This window comes from Micropterus dolomieu, linkage group LG03, assembly GCF_021292245.1.
Source record: "Micropterus dolomieu isolate WLL.071019.BEF.003 ecotype Adirondacks linkage group LG03, ASM2129224v1, whole genome shotgun sequence".
Classification (NCBI taxonomy): domain Eukaryota; kingdom Metazoa; phylum Chordata; class Actinopteri; order Centrarchiformes; family Centrarchidae; genus Micropterus; species Micropterus dolomieu.
The window spans coordinates 750,131-766,550 of record NC_060152.1 but is presented as its reverse complement, the minus strand read 5'-3'; the positions used below and the strand labels follow the sequence as shown (position 1 = coordinate 766,550).

General features: G+C 39.8%; 1 protein-coding gene across 1 annotated transcript in view; it reads left to right on the top strand.

Annotated features, from left to right (window-relative positions):
• cnot10 (CCR4-NOT transcription complex, subunit 10) overlaps positions 1–6,756 on the top strand; it is a 32,241-nt gene extending 25,485 nt beyond the window's left edge. Inside the window, exons 18-19 of the mRNA XM_046045377.1 lie at positions 3,993–4,068; positions 6,342–6,756. Coding sequence (XP_045901333.1) covers positions 3,993–4,068; positions 6,342–6,502 — 237 coding nt within the window. The 3' untranslated portion in view covers positions 6,503–6,756. The remainder of the gene's footprint in view (positions 1–3,992; positions 4,069–6,341) is intronic.
• The last annotated feature ends 9,664 nt before the right edge of the window (positions 6,757–16,420 follow it).

The window sequence follows — 16,420 nt, the reverse complement described above, 5'->3', positions numbered from 1 at the left end:
TGTCTTACTCAATGTTAAAGTCTTCTGAGTAAAGAGTAAGTCATGAGTAAGACCATGCACAGAGGATTTGTGTAAACGTTCAAACCTCCTCTGGTATTACCTCCCCCAAATCCTCCTCCCATAGGGTCTTATAAGAATTTAACAACTCTCTATGTAAAATATTTAAGTGCTCAAGTATGTTTCATCTGAAATTTAGTTGGCATTTTTGCTTCATACTAGCTACATGTTAGAGAAAACATCCTGTAAGAGGATAGAGAGACAGCACTGAAAGACATATAAACAATAAAAGCAAAATTCCAAAAGAGAGAACAGGAGGGAAACACGTCTTATCATGGCTGTAACCAAGACTTCTTTTTGATGTTTTCCAGGACGCCTTGTTGAACTCCCTACTGGACGACCCCTATCTGAATTTCCAGCTCACAAGCAAAACCAGCCAGCAGGTAACAGAGCACCTTCACCCGATGTCATCACAAACTGTAAATAACACTGGCTGCAGGGAGCATGACGTCCCCCACTGCTGTCTGAACTGATCATTTGAAACCCAGTAGCTTGTTTTTACAGCTGAGGGAAGAGCCCGGCCACCAATATCAGTTTCATTTTGTCTTTAGTTGTTGTTTTAAAATGAAATGGGGGCATCTCGTGGCTGTCATACAAAAGTAAACGTGGAGGCCACAGAGGTTAGCGGATAATTGCTAACCCTCCTGTTTTTCATTGCCCTCTCCCAGTTTCCTGTATTTCTCCCTATTTATGACAAATGTTCACAACTTTTTGTCCATTTTTACAGTGCGTGTAAGCTCCACAACTCTCTCTGAAGTGACATGCACGTGACGCAGAATTGTGACAACAGTAGCTGTAGAGTGACTTCAGAGTCACATGAACTCTGATCTGACTGTCCAGACTGAGGTCGCATTTCAAAAAATCCGACCTGTACCTGATTTGGACCACAAACGAAAGTGGCCGAACTAGAAAACATCTATGTGACTTGGGCTGTTTATCACTGTTAGAAACAAATCAGACCTGTTGCATGTCATTCCCATTTGTCTCTGCACCAGCGTAGTTTTTTTCACATTCAAGTCACATAAAAGCAAACATTTTTATTAGCCTGGATTTAAAAAAAAAAAAAGATGAGAAAAGATGTGTCAGTTGCCACCTAAAGGCCATTTTATACTTCTGTGTCGAGTCTACACTGTAGCCTACGTGTGTAGCCTTCTTGTGGAGTTTATAGTGGTTCAGTCTGTGTTTACTTTGGTCTTTATTGGTCTTTAATTGGCTCTAGTTTGCCTCAAGTTATTTAGACCCTCTCATACCAGATAATCTATCACGCCTATTACCGGAGCCTTTTTCTTCTTGTTCTTCTAAATCTAACATAAGCCCAAGGCCAACTTGGAATATGTACGGAAATTCCAAGATGAAAATCTGATTATTAGCCTCGTGTTAGGGTGATTCTTTACTTTTGTATCGCAGCACGTGTCAGACAGACTGTACGCAAGAGCTTCAGTGAAAATCCACATCATAACCACATTTATTTCCTGCCTTAAAGTTGGATCTGCTCTTCTGCTCCAGTTCACAGCAGAGAACCAGGGCGACTGCATGTCTCTGAACCATAGCGGTCTGGGCAGCGGCACCACTGACAAGAACCAGTTCCCCTCCAACACACAGGGGCCCCTGGACATGCAGGACCCCGGGGACCAGCAGCTCCTCAACAACCAGAACCAGAACTACAGCTGCGGGGAGGGACGACACAACGTGCCCAACATCATCCTCACTGGTGGGTAATCAGCTTTTGTTCAGTGTGTCAGAGTTCAGAGTGTTAGAAATCTTTCTTTACTAGTACCGATACGATACCTGAGCTTCAGTACCAATACCAAAACAGTACTTTTTTCCAAACCTTATTTTAACAATGATAAACATGTTAAGTTCTTAAATATTAAGCTGCTGTACAAGAACTTTAAAGAAAATAGTCTAAAACTGGCAAAAGTTGTCAAAGTCAACAAGATTAAGTGTGACCAGACATTTTGTTTGGTACCATAAAAAGTATGTTGTTCAATGTTCATTTTATTTTTGCAAACTTTTGAAATTAAAGGGGAAACCAAAAAGAAACACAGAGGGGCTTAATCACGGCCTTTAAAGCAATGTAAAACAGTAGGTTGAAGTGAAACCGATAAAAACATGAAAAGATAACAGTTAAAGAGGATGTTTGGGGAAGTGAAAACTAGCCGAAGCGGATCTGCGAATTCCATAGAAAGACCTGACATCATTGTAAGACAGAGTTCCCCTTCTCAACTGTGTTGTTTAATCAAAATTACATACTTAAAAATAAAAACATAATATCATGCAGTTTAAGATCAGGTCCAAAGCTTTAAATAGTTTGTGACTAGGGCTGGACATAACGATTATTTTTCAAGACTAATTTTATGTATTCTAAAGAGAAAAACGTTGCCTATTACTCGATTAACATACCAATTTATCCAAAATAAATATCAAAAACATGTCTAATCAATAAATCAATGTTTTATTCAATCATCACTGAATAACAGACATTAATTAGGCTACTTCAAACTTTAAATGTTTGTGACATGGGTTTATTTCAATATTGAGTAATGCAGTATAATAATCAAATACATCAGTCTGGGGCAAAGAAAACAACTGAAACCATTCACAGACTGTGCAGACAGTCACAGATCGTCTTTAATGTTAGATTCAGCTGTTTGCTCGCCCGTACGTGGCCGTTAAATAAACAGAAAACATGAAACGGCCGAACGTTAGATGACACACGGTGTAACGTTACGTTACCATGACAGCAGCGGGGCAGAAATGACTTTTAACATGAAGGCGATGAAGAAATCCATTTTAACGGACTACGTGTCCTCGTGCTGATAATGTGCCGTGCTCGTGTGGAGACCGAAAGCGAACAGGATTTGCGGTGCTGCCGTCAGTGCACCGGGATACTTTCGCTTCTCGCGTTCATGCTGCTTCACGTATTCATGGGCAGCAGTTGTGCTGCAGTGAAGCTATTTCCTGTTCACAGAGCTCATGTAACAGCACGTTGTTGAGTGTCTGTCTGAAATACTCCCAAACTTCAGACGGTTGTAGCTGGAGCTTGTCCGGGGGAATCCCACTAACACAGGCTGCAGTGACGCTTCGACGCATGTAATGCGAGTCGACGTATTTACGTAATCGATTACGCCGATGAATCGCCCCAGCCCTAGTGTGCACACAACAGGTGTTCTCCCTGTTCGGCTCAGACAGGCAGTTGTTGATTGAATGCTGCTACTAAACTTTCACATGATCAATAAAATGAATGTGCAACTAACGTTAATGATTTTCACTCAGTCACTGTGCAGCACAGTTGTAGCTACCAGTCCTATCATTTCTCTCTAGTTTATCACTTATAGCAGCTCATGCCGCCTATTGCTAAATTAGTCACAAAGCTAATGCCGTGTTTATCAGTGGAGGAGCGTGAACGTCGTAATGAGCAGTTACACTATAGTTTCCGACTTGTTCTAAATTTATCTGCGAGCCGCTGGTGTTTGCAGTTACAGTTGGCGTGTTGGAAATGATTTAATTAGAGCGGACATGTAAGTAAATGTGAGCTGAACAAGAAGCTAACGCGGCTTCCTGCCTGACAAAGTTGCTTGTTGTAGCAAAAGTTGCACCTTCCAGCAGCAAATATTTATTGATGTGCAATTGTTTACATGTTCACTTTTTGAGACTCTAATCTATTTTATTAACATAATCCTTTTAGGAGGAGGTTTTATAGACCACATGCAAATCAGCTTTCAATATCTGCCTGTTCTAAGTGTAGTTTATACAGGAAAGGGGTCTACTATCCAAATTGTTCTCTAAATCTAAATATCGGCTCTTTTTCACTTTAATATCGGCATCGGCATCAGCCCCCAAAAACCCATATCTGTCAGGCTCTAACAATCTCTCTTGTTCAAAACATTGTACAGTGAAATAATAATTTACCCAATTGTGATTTGTGTTGTCAGGCTGCATCTATGGTGAACACCAAGGAAATTCCACCTGAAGCCATCCTGCTGGGAGTCTACTTAGAGCTGCAGAATGGTCAGATCTCCATCAAACACACACTAACACACACTTTCTATAATTCTATGAGCGATTTTAAGTTTTAACTTCTCTTAAGGAAGATTCTTCTAATCTCAGTTCCCCTCATGGTGTCAGACCAGCAGTCTGTCGTGCTGAAAGTGTAGTTTAATGTTGCTGCTTTTAGAGCATAAGTTTAGCTGATGTGAATTCCTGGATATTAAATTCTATATTGTCCTAGTATGTCACGTGACATGGTAAATCTCTTTTTGAGACTGAGAACATAAAATATTGAAACTTAATATTCTGCTGGGGAAATATTACTTCTGTAGTTCTCTTGTTTTTTGAAGCATTTTAAAATGAATTTTAAAGAGGTATTATTCTGCTCATATTCAGGTTCATAATCTTATTTAGGGGCTGTACCAAAACAGGTTTCCATGGTTTCATTTTCAAAAAACACCATATTTTTGTCATTTCTGCACATTGCTGCAGCTCCTCTTTTCACCCTGTGTTGAAGACTTCGTTTTAGCTAAGGAGTGATGCATCTTGTGTCTAAATGATCTTTGTTGGGAGTTGCACATGCGCAGTTCCTAGTTAAGGACTACTAGCCAATCAGAAGCAGAATAGGGTGGGTCAGTGAGAAGCCAGTAAACGGCTTCGGTTCAGCTGTACATGTTCCCCTTACCAGCTTAGCAACATAGACTGGAGTTTCAGAATGGTGAGTTATTAATCTGTAACAAAAGTATCTTTCATCCATAAAGTTTTAACTGAGCTCTGTCTCTACATCACAGTAACGACTTCATGCCCACTGAATGCCTGGAGGGTAGCTAGTGTTTGGAAGGGAGAGGAGAGGCAGCAGGCGGATGTCTTGTCAGTATCCATGTTTCCATCCAAATGTCATGCGAATTTTAAGCAGACTTTTGAAATGTTGCAAAAAAGAAAATACGAATTAAGTGCATTTCCATCAGCTGGTTATGAGCAAATAAACCAGGCAACGGCAAGCGTAGATACGTCAGTAGTTGACGTTACACATGGCTGTAATAAATGAGACGTATGGGTTCCAAACCAGAAACAAAACCTGTCGCGTGGAACTGAGGACCATTGAGCTTAGAAAATCGGAGAGAGGTCGTCAGGAATGTGTTTCATGCGGACAAACCAGCTACCAGCCATGTCTCTGCGCATTATGGGAATATCTGGCAAGACTCTAACAGAGGAAACGGCTGATCAGACGTGATCAAGTTCGCTACATTAGAACTTATTCGGCAAAAGTGTTTCCATCTTCCATTTAGCGCATTAACTCTTTTTCAACAAAGGCAAAAAGCACCTCAAGTGAGCCTAAAAACTTTCAGGATTTATTTTCTCGAATTTTGCCGTTTTCCATCAAGCTTTTCTAATGCGACACTTCAAAATGTGCATAAAAAATTGTGATGGAAACACAGCTACTGTGTGGTGTAGCAGTGTTTTTGAGGGCGTGACTAGCCGCTTGGCGAGCATTATGACGCACGTTTTGCTGTGACGTCACAGGGATGAAAGGGAAGCGGCTAGACTACAAACTGTTTTCAGTTCAGAGCAGAGCTTTCTGTGGGAGATGGGAACTCCCTTTGGGCTGAACTTTGGGCTTTTTCACTTTGCAAACCTGTTACATGCACAAAAAAGATATATAACTCAATAAAGGAGAGGGGAAAGCCTCTTTAAAGTAATTGTATTTTAAGTGATCCCCTCCCGCACCTTTACAAGTCATTTATAATGTATTTTGTCAATTGCAGTTACAAATGGCAGAAATCCACAAAGAGCAACACTTACTAGAAAATATGAAGACACCGTGCTGGAGGCGGAACCAAATCTGACCGAACCTGCCACCTCGTAAATCTCTATGCAGGAAACACTGTTTTTGTATGACCAACTTCAAAAACAGAGTCTTGTCTTGTTTATTATTCTTTAAATCTGATAACCTTTTATTCAAACCCTCATTTTGGTCATTTTATACACATATTTTTTTCACAAAGCATTTTGCATTTAGTCACGCTGAATACACAGCGGTACATACGAGGATCTTTGTTGTTTCTTTGTTTAATCAGTTTTGGAGATCAAGGAAGTAAAGTATCATTTTGATATTAGTTAGTATCCTCCAGTATCGTAATGACAAGCACTCATCTCGGTCTGGTCGGACTTGAATTAGCGCCTGAATGAATCCAGCTGAATGATGTGGTCTACTACCTGATGCTCCTTTGTTTAGAATGTGAGTGAGGGGTAAAAATTTGGAGATAATCCCTGTACCTGTCGTGTGTCTTCAGGAAACACCCAGCTTGCCCTGCAGATCATCAAACGGAACCAGCTGCTGCCCACAGTGGTGCAGAGGGTCTCCCCAGACTCCCGCAAGAAAACCGTCCAGCCCTTCCAATCTGTCCAGCCCATCCAGCTGCCCTCATCCTTCACACAAGTTCAACGCAAATGAGCCTCTACATCCACCTGAACCCCCCCCCCCCACGCACACCACACACCCAAGGAGCATTGATATTTATAAAGCTGCTTCCCCTCAGCATCAGGAGCCAAATGAAATGCAGGTGTGGCTGCTGACTGACGTGGAGAGAAGAACTTCAGTTACAGCAGTGTCCATGGACTGAGAACAGCTGACTTTTTATTTCCATTTGACTGAGGAATCTGTGTGTTGTCTCAACAATGATAATAAATTTTATTTACTGTATGACATGTGTGACTCATGCCTATAGTTTTTTGGGTCACAGTTTGAAAGCCACAGAAATTGTAATAAGGACATTTTGACAATGATCAAAAGAACAAAGAATTGATCTAAATGATGGAAGTACTGAGCCTCTTTTATAATAATACCTTTCTTTAGCTGTATAGCACCTTCAAAACAAAGTTACAAAGTGCATTACAGTATAAAGACACAAATTAAATTCAAAACATAAAATATAAAACAATAAAGGTTTAAGAAGAGATTTAAAAGAGCGTACTGAGTTTGCCTGCCTCAGCTGAGGGACCAGACAGTAAAGTCGCTGTCAGTGACAGCGTTGAGATTTTTGAGCCATTAGTAGGCCCCTCCCAGAGGCACCTGAAGCAGCAGTCGGGCTCATCTCTACCTCAGATCACAGGTAGAGGCAGGAGCCTGACTATTCACGGCAGTAAAAACTAGTAATAAATCAATTCTAAAACTAACAGGAAAGCAGCGCAGGGATTGGTGTGACGTGTTCACTTATATTAGAATGTGGCAGCAGCATTTTCTTTAAGTTGCAGTCTTTGGATTTTTCACTTGGTGATACCAGAATAAGGTGTGTTGCTAAGATCAAGTCTGGAGGAGATAAAAGCACTGATGACCTTTTTATAGATGAAAGGGATGACTGATCTTGGTTAAAGGGACGACAAGTCAGGGAAAATACATGATAGTATGATTATCTAATTTTATCACATTAGCAGGTTGGAATGTGAATATTCAGGAAGACCATTCTTCTTGAAACGTATTTGTGAGGTCAGGCACAGATGTTGGAGGAAGGCCTGGCTCACAGTCTCCGCTCTAATTCATCCCAAAGGTTTTCTATTGGGTTGAGGTCAGGACTCTGTGCAGGCCAGTCAAGTTCTCTACCAAACTCGCTCATCCATGTCTTTATGGACCTTGCTTTGTGCACTGGTGCGCATCATGTTGGAACAGGAAGGGGCCAGCATGAAAGCATGAAATCGTCCAAAATGTCTTGCTATGCTGAAGCATTAACAGTTCCTTTTACTGGAACTAAGGGGCCAAGCACAACCCCTGGAAAAAACAGAAGTTATTCAATAAAATGTAGAAAATGCCAAAGCATTAGGAAGTATAATGTACAATATTTTCTATCTTTTGAGGATGACCACTTCAGTCACTTGTTTTCATTAAAATTACCATAAATTTAATCAACACCAAGGACAGTGCTGAGGGCGCTTTAAGTTATCAGATTATCATATGCAGGTATTACTGTCTTGGAAAATGGTGTATAAGCATAATTTCTCCCCTCGTAAGGCCACTTTATGGAATAACAGGTACGTCTTACACAAGAAGAAAACATTATTTTAGATAGATTGGATGGAAAAAGGAGTGTGGGCTATAGTACATTTAATGGGTGAATATGGTAATATGTTAAAACAAAATTTAATTTGGATTGCTCAATTAGACAATATTCTTTAGTAGTCAATGCCATTCCTAAGGCTTTGATAAACCAGATAAAAGGAATGTTACAATACTCTGCTGTGATTCCTACATCTGCTAGTCTCAGTTGATAAGTACAATTTCTTAGATAGTAAATGTGATAACAGAATTTTGAGGTCATTAATGACGAATGTTTTCCTCTTCCTGTGAAGAGAAAGGTTCTGTCTGAAAGATTTTCAAGAGTGAACACTCAAGGTTTGAACTGGATATTTATCATTTCTGTTGTTTCCTAAAATTAAAGATGTTCATTTCAAAACAATGATATTTATTTATCCATGTAATTAAGAGTAAGATTTAATTTAGATTGTAATGTATGTCCATTTTTTCAGACACTTCTACACCGCCATCATCGAGTCCATCCTCACCTCCTCCATCACCATCTGGTACGTTGCTGCCACTGCCAGGGACAAGGGCAGGCTGCAGCGTATCATTCACGCTGCAGAGAAGGTGATTGGCTGCAATCTTCCTTCTCTTCCAAGACCTGTACTCCTCCAGGACTCTGAGACGTGCAGGAAAGATTGCAGATGACTCCTCCCACCCCGGACACAAACTGTTTCAGACTCTCCCCTCTGGCAGGAGGCTGCGGTCCATCAGGACCAAAACCTCTCTCACAAAAACAGCTTCTTCCAGTCTGCAGCTAGCCTCATTAACAAGACCCGGGCCACCCACTGACATGTGTAAGTATTCTTCATTTCATATCATGCACAAACCTGGCACATTGCACATATTTGTAGTCAATTATTAAATGTTGTTGTTCTATATTTTTATATTGACAATTTATATATTTATGTACACAATATTCCCTTCTGACTGCACAACACAAACCTGAGTAATGCACATGTAAATATCTGCCACATTGTTCTTTCTCAGCAAATAGTTGTATTATTTTACTCTATTCTTTTATTATTCTTTATAACTTGCATTTTTTTTTTATTCCATATTTATATATTTCTACATTTATTTATGTCAACTGTATGTTTGTCTGCGTGTAGCACCTTATCACCAAAGCAAATTCCTCGTTTGGCAATAAAGCTCCTTCTGATTCTGAATCTAAACCCTTTCTACATGTTTACCCTACACATGGGTGTATTGATAAAGTTTGTCTTTTACGCGAAGGTTTAATTGCACGTACTCACAGTAACGAGCGTAGCTGTCGGCATGTACCGATCATGCTTACTGTCCCGCGAAGTCACCCCCCCAAAAGGCCCATTCTGTAATAAGCTTGGACCTTATTGATTTTCAGGTTTTGAGAAATTTTAGAACCGGGTATCGATCCCCATCCTTATTAGCATTGCTAGCCTAACAATATATTAGCCACGACTTTACAGCCGCCCTGCAACTATTTTTATATGGTCAACACAAAAACCATCTTAACATTGTCACTATATAAACAAATGCAATATTCAACTTAAATGTGTGTAATTTCAGCAACAATTTGTAGGGTTGTAGAGGTCACGTTAACCTAATGATGAAATCTGAGATCCCACCACAACAGGACTGAACTGTCATGTTCTGATTGTTGTTGAGTTTTAAGTGTAGCTACGTAATCCAACTACTTTCACATTTAAAACTTCAACAGTAAAACTCTCAGAACAACAACAGGTCACGTTCACTAAAGCTGCTACCAGCATTAAATTCATGCAAAAGGATTCAATTGGGTCACTATTCTGCAGTTACAGCCGGTCCATATGTGCCTTTGCAGCTTTGGTCCAGCTGTAGTTAAGACTGGAATAACACATGTACGCACACACAAAGTGCATACATATATATACAGGCACTGTTGCCAGGCGAGACATAGTCAGGTTCAGTGTGAGACCCAGAAATAGAGTCCTAGTAAGGACAGGTGGAGGGGCCACATGCAACAACCCCCTCGTCCAAGTTACCACCACACACAGAAAGACAGACTGACAGACCTGAAGTGAGACAAAAGTGAGAAGTCTATCATATTACTGTGTATAACACGGCTGACTGTTAATGTAGTTTGCCTTTTAGTAGATGTCTGTACTAAATGAAACATATGTTTATGAGACAAGATACAAAGCATGAGTCATTCCTCACAGTTCGAGTGCCTGTGTGTCAGGATGAGGTTAAATATAGGGCCCTATGATTTCTGCCATGTGGAAAACACGGTCGGAATTGCCAAATTTGTTATAAAAATTTTCTATATAAAAACTGTCAAACAAGGTGTATCGTGGAATCTGACAAAATGTGGATGCAATTAATAAAACTCATTTGTTTTTTTCACAATACTTAAGTCAAACAAACAAACTCTGCTGCTGCGCTTTGGTGTCATTTACGGCGCTGCTGCCGTCCTCTGCTCTGTGTTTCAGCGAGGGCGGGGCTTAGCGCTTCGAACACACACACAGTCATATGAAAGAGGGCTCATCACTTCAACAAACTGTCAGAAGTGCAACCACATCAGCAGATGCAGAACGCAAGCTCGTTGTAGACTTCATGGCTGTGTGGGCGGAGTCAGATATTCTACATCCGGCCAAGCTTTGTAAACAAGGAGGAGCGCTGCCCACATGAGAGTAGCCTCCATCAGACCAACTTCTGAAAAACAAAGGTCCACCAACAGTCTTCCTCAGTTCTCACAGTGACAACGACAATTGATTAATATCTGTACAGGACCTTGGATGATTCATATCAAATATTATAATATGGAACATACTATTCACTAAGGTTGTGTGATACGTATCGTCCACGATAAAATCTTAATTGTTGTTTTAACAAGGTGTGAGCAGACATTATCGAGAAGGTTACGTCCTTCACTTTGCAAAAAACACCTTGTCCTCGCAGTCACTAGGGGTGGGAATTGCCGGGTACCTCACGATACGATACACTGCTCACGATTCACAATAATATCACGATACAGCAATTCTGCGATAATCGATAGATCGCTTGACAATCTTAAATTGCTACATCATGATATCTGTCTAACTATTAATACAAAATGCCCGTGAAAAAAGTTTACTATTTATTTGCTGCAAATCTAAACTGTTAGAAAACAGCACAATCCTGCTCAGTCTGTAAATAAAACTACAGAGCAACTATGAAAACTTATTATCAAAACATTTGTTTATAAAAGGCACATAAAATGCAAATTCACTGAATTTTTTACTGCAAATACAAATTGCTGTGTACCACCTAAGTCTAATCTGTACATCACATTATATTAATAACTGTTCAGTGACACAGCACTGTGCTGCCCTATTTTTAGAGTTTTGACCCTTTGGGGTTGCTGTAACTGGTCTGTGTAGAGTGCAGAAGCAGCAAAGTAGCAGATCAAGACATTGAAGTTAGCAGCTCTTTTTTATTTATCAGCTCAGGAAACATGTACTTTAAGTATCTGCACAGTATGTCACTCATGATGTTCAGCATGCGAAGCAAAATGTGTAGATTTATTAAGATGTATTTTCACGATCGTGATGCTAATGTCCGTTAGCACATTAATGGAGAAAGAAAGAAACGGAGAAAGAGGCGAACAGCGAACGTTTTTTTGTTTTTACAAGTTTTGTACGCTATTTAATCACTAAATACACTTTTGAGCGGTTTTGAGGCCAAAGTTGATGGCGAATCGAAAATGTGCTCAAACGTTTTCGGGGTTGAGAAGCTCCACAAGCGCCTGCGAGGTTAGCGGTGCCAACCAGCCGGCCGGTCACGCCCACAGAGCCCTCTGGTCCCAGTTACTCAGACCACTGCAGCAGCAACAACAGAAGAAAGGCAGTGTTTCCCATTTGTTCATTTATTTGTGGCGGCCCTCCACAAAATCAACCTCTGACCGCCACATACTGATTTTTTTTTTTTTTGTTTTACTAGGCCTATTTAAAACCTTATTTGATTGCAGATCAGCGCTGTAGTGCATTCGTGCAGTACATCCTCTCACTCGTCTCTCTCTCTCTATCTGTCCAACACAATGCTGGCAACGTCGGAGAACCAGCTTTAAAAAAGTTATTAGTAACGAGTAATGGTTTAAAGTACATCAAGGAACATCTGGCTCATGATGTGTTATTGCCTAAAACCTAGAAGCACTTTTGAAAAATAAACTACAGCAGTAGTTCCTTTATTGTTCTAAACAGACATTACATTGTTAGTGTACAGTTGTGGTAATAGTACTTGCTTTTATTTTATATAGTTCCAAAGCAAAAATCTTTGTTAAAAAGCTAAAAGTTTTAAAGTTTGTGTAAATCAGTGAAATATAGGAGGAGCCTACGCTGTCTTGTCTTCTTCCCTGGTTTCCCCCTGGCGTTGTTACTGGTGTTCATTCTGAATAGTAAACCTTGTTCACTTAATGGTAACGTTAGCTAGTTAGGCTGTGTGTTGGAGATCAGTAATTCACTTGAAACATATTTTATTAGTTAAATGGTTTAATTAGGGTTAGGGTTTGGGGTTGACAAAATAATCGTGACAAGTCGACTAGTTGAATAAATAATTACCAGATTAGTCGACTACAAAAATAGTCATTAGTTGCAGCCCTAGCTGTATCAGTGCCTTTTGTGGTTCAAAATGTTCAACTTTCCATAAAGCCGACTTCACTTTTCGTCAACTGACCTATCACAGCCTGGATGGGGCGGGAGGGACATCAGATAAAGTTTGACGTAATCATATTTTTCAACTTTACAATGTTGAACAATATAATTATTTAACATTTAATAAGTTAATTCTTAACAAATTAGAAACCAATGTAGAGCTCTTTCTTGCACAGGGATTTAATTAATTAAAAAAAAACTCTCAGAAACCGCTGCAACTGGTTTTAATATTCAACAGCTTGTAAAATAGTATACTAGGGCTGCACAATTTGAAGAATACATCATATTGCGATTAATGTGGACAACATTGCAATTTGCGATTGCAATTCGATTATAATTCAACAAATGGTACTGTGAGTCGACTCGCTTGACTCACAGTACCATTTGTTGTCAATTACTGACATTTTGAAATGTGTATGTCTCAACTTGAACAAAGTTAAATGATAAACAATATTTATAACAGATGTAAAACAGAACAAGAGGAGTGTGTTGCTCTACAGAGGAGGCGGCTAGAAGGAGCAAATATTGGCACAATGACTCCCTGGTCTGTATCTGTCCACGGCAGAGACTTTATCCACAACCTGGAGGAGGAACTAGTATTCGTGAGTGTATGAGTATGAGTGTATTAGTATAATTTTATAACATTAAATAAAGAGTATAATATTCAATTAAAAGTATACTGTTAGTAGCCAATAATAACATATTAATTACTATATTGTTTAAAATTCCATATAATAGTATACTATTTTACCACTAGTTGAATATTAATCCAGTTACAGCTGTTTTATTTCTGTGGGTTGTTTTCATTTATTAAATCCTCGTACTAATTCGTCAATAATCATTCATGCAGCACAACGAGTTCAACATTTCAAAGATTTGCTGTAGCGCGTTAACCTTTTTTAATGCCCCGCCCCCGTGTTGTTACTTTGACAAACAACTTTTTCCCCACGGATGCATGAAAGGCACCGAGCTTCTCCCTGCTCTGTCTCTGCTGACATGATTAGCAGGCAGAGGGGAACGGGAACAGGTGAGCATCACATAGTGCCCAGCGAACCTGATATGGAGAGGGCAGGTGCCGGGATACAGGAAAAGTCCCGGTACGCCAAAGAGTAAAATGTAGACGTACTGGTAACGGTAGCCCACTTCAAGCACTGCCTATAATAAAAATTGACGCCACTTATCTGTGAAGCTGTAATCCACCGGTGGACTACACCGGTGCCAAGGTCCAAGGCAAAGGTCCAGACGATCCAATCCAGTAAAATACTTAGTCCAAAATGCATTATATTAATAAATACACACAGACTACTGTTACGCTGTTTTAAATTAGCCTAACTACAGTTAGCATGTTATCGAAAAAAAGCGGCTACACGTTGACCTTTTGAGTGACCCAATAAAAAACTTCCAAACCCTGTCCACAGTCTACAATAGCCAATGAGTGTCCACGTTGACAGGGAGTGCCCTTTCTTTCGTGCATACACCAAGCCACCAATTGTGCTGATGACTGGCGCTTCACACACACATATCATGCGACAGTTAAAAAAATAAAAAATACGCAACAAGATTTTCCACACACGTCATTGTATATTGTCGAATATAATACGCCCTGCACTGGAATTGACCCTTCGCTAAGCCATACCGAATAAGCAGCTGGCCAATCACAGCGTACAGGACTTGCTCTAACTGAGGTCCGACACTTTCATGGCTGGGCTCCATTGACTCTAATGCAATAGGCATCGTTTTCAAGCTTTATTTTGCTGTATCTTTCCAAGACATTGTGATACACTGTTCCTGGGGAACTTGTAATAATTACAGTCACTACCCAGAGAGGTTTAAAGGAGAAGTACGATTTATTCCCTTTCCAAAACCTAAAACAAATCCAGAAAAATGTAACAACTAATCTAACAACTAATTTTATGTATTCTAAAGAAAAAACGTTGCCTATTACTCGATTAACATACCAATTTATCCATAATGTCCAAAAAAAATGTCTAATCAATATTTTATTCAATCATCTGATGAAGCACAGTAGAATAATGACAATAGCAGCAGATCTTAAAATGAATCAAATTTCCACGTCACTGATGTGTTGTGATAACAATAACAGACATTAATTAGGCTACTTTACTTCAAACTTTAAATGTTTCTGACATGGATTCATTTCAATATCAGTATGATAATCAAATACATCAGTGCGGGGCAAACAACTGACGCGACTCACAGATTATACAAACTGTCACAGATTGTCTAAACTGTTAGTTTCAGCCGTTTTCTCGTAATGCGAGTCGACGTATTTAAGCTAATCAATTACGTTGATGAATCGTTAGTTAGCTAACGTTAGCTAACTTACTACTGAATGTAACATTATATAAGCCTGCTTTTGCTTTTTAATAATTGTAATAGTGTATAGGGACCTACCCAGCTTTACAGGAACAGCATTAATCCTTAATATGTCTCAATCGTCAGGTGATAAGGTGGTTCGTTCACTTTTACTCTGATCGGTAGGCTTTAGCTTCTCTTTACATTTTTTTCACGTCAGTTTGTCTACATCTGAAGTCAGCTGAAGACACCCTCGCTGCAGACGTCCTTAAAGCAACTTAAAGCTCGTCATGTCCTTCGGCTGCTCTGCCTCAACTTGTGTGACCCTACACAGCCTCAAAGACCAACAGGGAATACAGTACCGAGGTGACTTACATTAAGATTCAGAAGCCACGCCGCGGATTTGAATGCAGCGCAATGAAGACAATTTTGGTCCTATGTAGTACTACTACAGGGCTACTTCCTATTGGCACCAGGGTCTACAACAAAAACTCTTTTGGCTCAGTGTGTTTGTCTGACTTGGTTTGTGACTGTTAAATTAGCCCACTTACAAGGCTTACTTGCCAAACAATAACGTAGCATCACAGACGGCCAAATAGGTTTCTTAGATTCCCGAGAGCTTCTTATTTAAACAATATAGTTACATCTCTCATATGCAATGGGATGTTGCATTGTTGTGATGTAATTTTTGGGCCTACATGGCACATGTGTGTACATGGTGCCTCCATGCAGGCTTTTGTCGGGTTCTCTGTTCAAACTCTGGCTTACCTCCTTGATTAATATCTGCACCCCTCCCTATCTCTGTGTTTTTACAAGAAACACGTAAATCTGTGGAAGCAAATAGCAATCCACTTTCAGTTTCTTGGGAACTTAAAGGCCTTTACAATGCATGAAATCAAATCAAAAAATGTACAGTGGGTACGGAAAGTATTCAGACCCCTTTAAATTTTTCACTCTGTTTCATTGCAGCCATTTTCCAAAAATCAAAAAAGTTCATTTTATTTCTCAGTAATGTACACTCAGCACCCCATCTTGACAGAAAAAAACAGAAATGTAGAAATTATTGCAAATTTATTAAAAAAGAAAAACTGAAATATCACATGGTCATAAGTATTCAGACCCTTTGCCGTGACACTCATATTTAACTCAGGTGCTGTCTATTTCTTCTGATCATCCTTGAGATGGTTCTACACCTTCATTTGAGTCCAGCTGTGTTTGATTATACTGATTGGACTTGATTAGGAAAGCCACACACCTGTCTATATAAGACCTTACAGCTCACAGTGCATGTCAGAGCAAATGAGAATCATGAGGTCAAAGGAACTGCCTGAAGAGC